General features: G+C 31.0%; 1 protein-coding gene across 2 annotated transcripts; it reads right to left on the reverse strand.

The window, feature by feature from the left end:
* Positions 1–102: 102 nt before the first annotated feature.
* Positions 103–6,311, reverse strand: LOC132607563 (uncharacterized). 2 transcript variants are annotated; one of them, XM_060321587.1, is made up of 6 exons: positions 5,984–6,311; positions 3,870–3,965; positions 3,178–3,411; positions 2,901–3,003; positions 1,713–1,942; positions 103–537 (listed from the first exon to the last, which is right to left on the reverse strand). In XM_060321587.1, the coding sequence occupies exons 1-6, from the start codon at positions 6,286–6,288 to the stop codon at positions 315–317; spliced, it is 1,191 nt and encodes a 396-aa protein (XP_060177570.1). In that variant the 5' UTR covers positions 6,289–6,311; the 3' UTR covers positions 103–314. The 2 variants fall into 2 exon arrangements, with proteins under 2 accessions (XP_060177570.1, XP_060177571.1); XM_060321588.1 differs by having other exon boundaries at positions 3,870–3,962; positions 5,984–6,310.
* Positions 6,312–8,771: the final 2,460 nt, after the last annotated feature.

The raw sequence follows: 8,771 nt of genomic DNA on the forward strand, positions 1-8,771 counted from the left end.
AAGATGGAACTTCAGTAAGTATTTGTGTTACAATAACTATTTCAAGTATTTTAGTATCTTTCATGAGTTTAACAAAGAATGATTCAATCAACATTTTGCATGTCCTCACCAAAACACCATGTCCAATTGAAGCCCATATCATAATATACAACATGTTGATACAGGCTATTCTCTCAACTAGTACCTAAACAACTGTGACATTCACAAAGAAAACCACAAGATTTTGCTTTACAAGTGAAGAACAAAAACTGATTGAAAGGAGTAAAGTATGTCACGAGCATATGCTCAGACGAATCAGGTCCAGCATCTCAGAGCTAACATTCTTCGTTGTCTCTTGTATAAACCGGTATTTCCCATTTCTTGGTATTCTTTTTAGGGTCATCGCTGAGGCTGAGATCAGTATCATCCTGTTTCATTGTGTTGATAAATGTTTTTGCTCCCATCATAATAAGCCTTTCTACCATGAAGAGCTCGTAATTGTTTTCGATTAATGGATCCAAAATGCTGCTAAAATTTGAGGAATAGGCCAGCTTGTACCTGAAAATAGGAGGTAACAGAAAAAGTATTATAGCAGGCAGTGCTAAATCATGATCTTGCTGAAGATGTAAGATCATAGTTAAGGGATAATTGCACTTTTGGTCCCTCAATTACTCATGAATCCTGAGGATACTGCTGAAGATTTAATCGAAAGGACCTAGTTATTTGATGCAAAGTTTTTCAGATAGAAATCTGACAGTCTCTCAGGAACTTTATATTAAGGGATAATTGCACTTTTGGTCCCTCAGTTATTGATGAATTCGGATTTTGGTCCTTACAATATTTGACTAAGCACATTTCACCTTCAATTAATCTGACATGTGTGTCATCGATCCCTTTACATAGAAAATATGTGATTTTTAGAATTATATTATCCTCAAATATGGAGTAACCGCACAAATTTAACATAATACATCAATAATTGAATGGTTTAGCACTTACTAGTTCGTTAAATTTATTAAGATTCACAGACAGAGGGATCAAAACTATACATATCAATTAATTGAAGGTCAAATGTGCTTAATCGGAAATCACAAGGAGCAAAATCAGAACTTGTCAATATTTCAGGGACTAAAAGTGCTCAATTTCCCTCACATTAAACTCTGAAGTCCTTAAATAATAGTCACCTGCATCTTTTTGGAAGACAAGACAGTAGACACTGTAGGTACTAGTGTACAAGCTAATAAGTTTTACGAAAGACCTTAAGGGTCATTTGGTTCAAAAACAAATTACGCTGGGATAAGTTATGTTGGGATTAATTACGTTGGGATAAGTTATACTGGGATTAGTTATTCTGGAGTTATTTTTTATTGACTGTTTGGTATGTTGGACTAAAAGTATTATACATTGGATAATTTCTAAAAAGAGGAGGTTTCTTTCTCATCCCGGGATAACTTATTCCACCCTGTGATAGGTATAAGTTATCCTAGCACTATTTTTACTCCTAGGATAACTTATCCCATGATTACTAACCAAACAAGGGATAAGGAATTGCTAAATTCTTATCCCAGGACTATTTATGTTTATCCTTCGTACCAAACGACCCTTAAGAAAATAAGAGTGTTTAAAGCTTCAAGCAACCAAAAGAAACCGTGCATATTACTCTTGTGTAGTATAGTATGGAAAGGTCAATTAGAGGATAGGAAGATTACAGAAAGAGTTGAAAGATCACTAACCTCACACCCAAAGGAGAAAAGTAACCTGGTGTCCTCTCATTAGAAGCAATATAAAGGGTTCGCCCAGGCGGGACCCATTTTGCTATTCTGCATAGAATGAACTCAGGACGTGTATCCCTGTCCAAATGAGGGTGCAAACTTCGTTCAACCCCAAACCTGTCCTTCCTCGTCTTGAGAACATCACCTCTTCGAACATGCATAGCATCATAATCACCAAGCCACACCTTGATCTATAGAAATGACAGAATCCATCAAACCACAGGAGAGAATATCTCTTATTAGTAGTCTCAAAACATATAGCATTGAGGAGATGGACCATGGCCTTTAAGTCAGTAACCTTTCGCAGCCACTTATGGATAAAATGACAAAGATGGTCCTTATGTTTGAGTGTAAGTTCAAATTAGTCCTTTAAGTTTACACGGAACAGTTTTGGTCCTTCAAGTTTGCCAAACATTACTACTTTTAGTCTCCGTCAAATATTTACCGAACTTTATCAATTAAATGTGGTGGGGACAATAAAGAAAATTAATGGGAACTCAAATATAGAGGCACAATTTTTGTCGTTTCTGCTATTTTTGATTTATTTCTAGAGTTAGGTGCAGCTTTTTGAGGTGTAATTTCTACTATGTTTTACTATCTTTTTAGTGTCTAGTGCAGGTTTTTTTTTTTTTGTTCCATTTGTTAGGATTTGATGGGACTTTCTTGGTGTTTATGGCTAAAACTTTTTTTCCCCATTGTTTCCATCAAATCTAACAAACATACTTGTCAAATATTTGATGGAAACTATTAAGTGTTAACTTTTGCCAAACATAAAGGACCAATTGTCCATCGGATACTTCAGGGAATATTTTGACTCCACCCTCAAACATAAGGGACCATTTTTGTCATTTTCTCCAACTTATGCAACAAAGGGTAACCTAGAAGCATATTATATAAGGAAGCTAAAAGAGGAAAAACTATAAGATATATTTGTAGTTTTACACCAGTAAAGCTTCAAGATATGACGTTTGATACTTAATCAGGTGGGACTCAAGAACAGAGAAAACAAGTCGAAAATGTGATAGCAATCTAGTTCTACTGCTATGAGAAAACAGAGTGTTAAAAGGATTTCATTGTCACACATAGATGATAGAGCCAAAACAAATTTTAGTTAAATTTAAAAAGTTAAAGGACATGCAATTAACTAACTTCTTCTGCTGCACGCCGTAGTTTTTCCGCAGCCATTGAAGGAAGAAATGAATATGGCAGAAGAATGGAGCTATGATTTTTCCTATCCTTGCATTCTGCAAACCTGAATGATTAATATATACAGTAAATCTATCAGAATTCAAAAGCAGATCCAATACTAAAATATGAACAAATTATCCCCTACTACTAGCTCCATTTTTTCTAGCAAATGAAAGAGAAACTCATGAATTCCAATGTCTTATCACTTAAAGGGGGCAACTTGTGAAAGAAATTTTACCACGAAAGTGGGCTTGCAGTTCGATTGATAAGCAAAATGTTTGAGTACGAACTTTTTTCTTTGAGATCAGTCTTGCTAACTCCTTCAACGTGGGCCACCCCTCTAGAACCTAACTTCATGCTTGTTGCCAGGACGTGATGCCACATTTCAGAGTTGTCCAAAATTACAGGTACTGTGTCAGAGATGAGATCCAAATCATATAAAGAATCCATAGCACACGAACTATCTGCCCACCTGATAATAAGATGGACATATAGGAAGTCAGTAAACTAATATTGTTAAAGAATTTATTTACTAGGGAATCCAGAAACAGATAAAAGAAGCATTCAAATGTTTGTCAAAGGCATATCACATCAGCATACATAGCCTAGTTCTTTGTGGCTTAGGCACAACTGAACAACAGTATTTAAACTCTAATAGGGCCATGCACGACTATGATTATCACATGTATATTCTGCAGTTCTATTTTGGTCGGTTACTTTTGTTTGAAAGACCAGAAAATTTCATGAGAGAATTTAATTGTTTAATGTTTTTTTGACAATTTATCAACTTTCTCATGTGTACATTTTACATAGAGTTGGACATAACAAATGAATTCTACCTTGCCATTAATTGAGAAAATTCAGATTTCCTCATAAGAGGAGGCAACCTAATCAATGAACTGCAACATGCCACTAATACAGAAAATTTACCATTCCTCAGAAGTTGAATTGCTGGGCCGATGAAGAATCCCTTTGTTATTGTGGATCGGATTGATACACATCCTCGAAGGCATAACAAATGTTCTGCTACAAGCAGTAGCCCATTCTTAGATAAGGAGAACTTCAAATATATCTTTCATAAAAAAAAAATGCTCGGACTGTTAAACACATCATAAAATGCCTTGGTTCCATAACCAAATGTCATAGGATTGCATACACAAAGATATGTGGTTATCCAAATTCACTGTAATATAATACTAATTGTTGCATGCATGTCAAGTCTTATACCCATAATCTTAGCATAAAATGCTCCAAGGAATTAGGATGACAAAATGAAACTGGGGTTAGAACCAGACACTCAGAAGTATCATCTTTTGAATGGATCAAAATTTTCTTTCACCAACATAAACACAAGACGAATAGTAGCTAACACATTATGCTGTTGTTTGTTGTGAAATTTAATCCAAAGATCAAAATCACTCATTGAAACAGCTGACTAATCCAAAAGATGCTGACTTCATTCTAACAAAACGTTCCGATGTTTCAGCATACTTCTAACAGAGGAATTAAATTGGCCTTGATTATATGTAAACTCAGAAGAACTGAATCTCGAAAAAAAAAAAAAAACAAATAGCGAATTGAAACAATCATCAAATGTATTCTTGTAAATTGCTTCATAGTCCATAAGCTATGTAAAAGACTTAACATTTTGCTTTTCCAACTCAGGCTTATGTAAAGAATCCACTATAACTCAAGTCAAGCTTAAAGGAAAATTATAACCAAAAACTTCTTTTTTATAGCAATCAACAAACAAACATCCCCAGCAAGTTTTTTTTTTTTTTTAAAAAAAACCACTTCAACATAGAAAAGATTCAAACTTTTAAACTTACATTGCAACGAAAAAAGTTCAACATTAACAATATCAAGCTTAAAGGAAAAACATTAACCAAAACTTCTCCTTTTTTACAGCAATCAAGAAACAAACATCCAGCAACTAAAACACCCACTTCCACATACAAAAGATTCGAACTCTTCAACTTATATTGCAACAAAAAAGTTCCAACATTACCAATATCATGCTTAAATGAAAACTATTAACCAAAATTTTTTTTTTTTTTATAGCAATCAAGAAACAAACATCCCGCAAGTAAAACCCACTTTAAACATAGTAAAGATTCAAACTTTTCAACTTAAATTGCAACAAAAAAGCCTCAACATTAGCAATTTCAAGCTTAAACATAGAAAAGATTTAAGTTTTTCAACTTAGATTGCCACAAAAAGGTTCAAATTTAGCAATATCAAGCTTAAAGGAAAATTATAACCAAAAACTTCTCTTTTTATAGCAAACAGCAAGCAAAACCCACTTCAGCATAAAAAAGATTCAAGCTTTTAGACTTAGAAATGCAACAAAAAAGTTTCCACATTAGCAATATCAAGAAACTCAAAATAGAAAAACAAAATTGATATACAATAATACCATATATTTACCTCACTTCAACATAAAAGATTCAAACTTTTCAACTTAAATTGCAACAAAAAATGTTCAACATTACCAATATCAATAAACTCAAAATAAAAAAAACAAAATTGAGATACAAAAATCCCATAAATTTACCTCACTTCAAACACAGTAAAGATTCAAACTTTACAACGTATATTACAACAACAAAGCCTCAACATTACCAATATCAAGAAGCTCAAAGTAGAAAACAAAATTGAGATACAATGCTCCCATAAATTTACCTCACTTAAAACATAGTAAAGATTCAAACTTTTCAACTTATATTGCAACAACAAAGCCTCAACATTACCAATATCAAGAAACTCAAAGTAGAAAACAAAATTGAGATACAATACTCCCATAAATTTACCTCACTTAAAACATAGTAAAGATTCAAACTTTTCAACTTATATTGCAACAAAAAAGTTTCAACATTACCAATATCAAGAAACTCAAAGTAGAAAACAAAATTGAGATACAATACTCCCATAAATTTACCTCACTTCAAACATAGTAAAGATTCAAACTTTTCAACTTATATTACAACAAAAAATCCTCAACATTACCAATATCAAGAAACTCAAAATAGACAAATAAAATTTACCTATTAAGAAACATAGCTTCTTCAAGAGCACACCTAAGACTTGATTCTTGATGACCCAAACCAGCACAAGTATTACAATGTTTACCAGGACAATCAATTCTATTACCCCAATAAAGATACTTATGTGGCCCATTATGTAATTTACTATTCTTAGAATATACTGAGTTTTTTGAGCTTATTGAAGTAGAAAAAGAAAACCCATTTGAACCAATGTATAGTAAAGTTATGGCTATAATTGAAACTGTGAGTATTAGATTTGTGGATCGTGGTTTTGTTTTCCCTTTGTGGGTTTTTTGGATCGCCATTTTTGATTCTTGAATAACTGACAAACAAGGAAATAAGAAGATCCGGATGAAACTCACTTTGGTACCTTCAAGTTTTAAATGTTTCACTTTAGTACTTATATCTCTGTTTAGTTCAAATTAGTCCCTTGGCCAGGGCCTTTCATTTTGATTTATTTTTGTTTAACCATCAGTTAAGAAAATATGTGATCATACAGGAGAAATGGTTTTGCGACAAATTTTTATTTTTTTACACATAAAGGATCTGGAAAGAACATTTTTTTTCTTTTCAAATTGTAAGAGAGTAAGAGATCTCATTTCCTGATACAAATATGTCTTGAGTTTTAGAGCCTGTTTGGAAAGCCACCTGGTAATTGGAATTGGTGTAATTACAAGGGTAGTAATTACACAGCCTAGTAATTACACAGTATAGTAATTATGCCTATTTGTATGTCATAATGTAATTACAAGCTTACTGTTTGGTTGCACAAGTGTAATTACACAGTTTGATTAATTTTTTTTTAAAAAGTTAATATTTGACAAATGATGTTAAATTAGGTATTTAAGATACATATTGTTTCTTAAGAATATATTAATTAATAATCATATATTTGTAATTAATATTGTAAAAAATAACTAATTTATATTTGTCAAATTAATAATATTTTAATTTAATTAATTATAAAAACCAAAAGCATACATTTTGTAAGAATCATAGATGGCACGTTTGATTTTTTATTTTTTATAAATATAATGTCATAACTTTATTCAAATATTTAACAAAAAACAATCTATCAATTCTAATTGAAAAAAGAACGACATACAGTGTGAAATAACAAGTCAATATGACTAAAGCAACTAAAATGGAACCGAAAATATAACATGAATTTAAAATCTATTATTTTGACGACAAAGAAACTTTGAATAATTTATGGTTCCAAGTTAATAGATGCAATATGAATTTGAATTGGAGAAAATTTGAAAAAACATAGCTGAAGATAACTAATGACGCTTAGGGTGATCATCTAGAAATCTTTTGGGATGCTATTTCAATCACTATAACCAAGTTGAATGAGACCTCCATTTTTATTAGCCTGCCTGGCATCTTAAGTGCTATATTATTTACAAGGTTGTATCAGAAGCGTGAGGTAGTCGCATATGCTCCTATAAAAAAAATTAAGATTTTGCACATTATTCACTTTAGATTATCGTCTAATTATAATTTTAATATTTTACAAAGTGTCTTTTGATTCAAAGCACTTGTTAATAATTGACATGATATTAACGTGCAAGACAAGTTTGTAGAAACTAGTAAGAGACAAAAAAAAATACGAATAATTACATGGAATCACAAGAAGTTAGGTTGGAAAATGAAAAGAAAGAAAATAAAAAATAAATAATGTAAAAATAAAAATATATTTTAAAAATAAAAACAATTTAAAAAGTAAAAATAAAAAATAAATTAAAATAATTAAAATAATAAGAATAAAAAATAAATTAAAATAATAAAAAAAGAGCAGAAATTAGAAGTAACCTTGTAAATTGTAATTACACCCAATTCTCAACCCTCCCTTGCCAATTGAAGAGTGTATTACTACCTCTCAATTACACCCAATTACATGCTGACCATGTAATTATTTGGCCTGACAAAGATGTCAAACTATGTCAATTACATGGATGACTTTCCAAACAGGCTCTAAAGTAATTCACACAAAATTGAGTTCAATTTAAGTTAAACCAACTCAATGATTTAAATTATGCTGATGGGACATCTACTTATAAGTAAAATTCCAACTGCAAGACAACATGATTTTCGTTTAATCTATGAAAAGCTTAATAATCGAAAGCATTTGGCCCCACCTAGGTTTTTAATCAATTGCACTTCACCTCCTTTCATTTCGAATATTGGTAAATTGTCATCTCATTGTCTCAAAGGGAAAAAACATTTTGACCCTCCAACTTTATACATCAATTACATTTCACCTCCTATCATCTCATCTTAGTCGAGTTTGAACCAGCATGTTCAGAAGAATGGGTAAGATGTTAGTATATCTAATATTATTTATTCTAATATTATTTATGCATATATATAAGATGGAGTTAGTCATTGCATACATTTCGAAATAGTCATTGCATAATATATCCCATTTTTTTTATAGGATGGAGTTACTGGTGAAGAAAGAAAATAAAAAATAAATTATGTAAAAATAAAAATATATTTTAAAAATAAAAATAATTTAAAAAGTAAAAATAAAAAATAAATTAAAATAATAAAAATAAAAAATAAATTATAATTAAAATAATAATTTTAATTAAAATAATAAAATAAAATAAATTAAAATAATAAGAATAAAAAATAAATTAAAATAATAAAAAAGAAAAGAAATTAGAAGTAACCTTGTAATTACACCAAATTCTCAACCCTCCCTTGCAAATTGAAGAGTGTATTACTACCTCTCAATTACACCCAATTACATGCTGACCATGTAATTACTTGGCCTGACAAA

This window comes from Lycium barbarum, chromosome 8 (genome assembly GCF_019175385.1).
Source record: "Lycium barbarum isolate Lr01 chromosome 8, ASM1917538v2, whole genome shotgun sequence".
NCBI lineage: Eukaryota > Viridiplantae > Streptophyta > Magnoliopsida > Solanales > Solanaceae > Lycium > Lycium barbarum.

What these genes read in the sequence shown, in the direction of transcription:
- LOC132607563 (XM_060321587.1), bottom strand. Translation starts at nt 6,288, where the DNA reads ATGGCGATCCAAAAAACCCACAAAGGGAAAACAAAACCACGATCCACA. An exon ending in AATTCAACTTCTGAGGAATG is followed by an intron (nt 3,412 to 3,869) that starts GTAAATTTTCTG and finishes TCTTATTATCAG; the next exon opens with GTGGGCAGATAGTTCGTGTG. An exon ending in ACTGCAAGCCCACTTTCGTG is followed by an intron (nt 3,004 to 3,177) that starts GTAAAATTTCTT and finishes TTAATCATTCAG; the next exon opens with GTTTGCAGAATGCAAGGATA.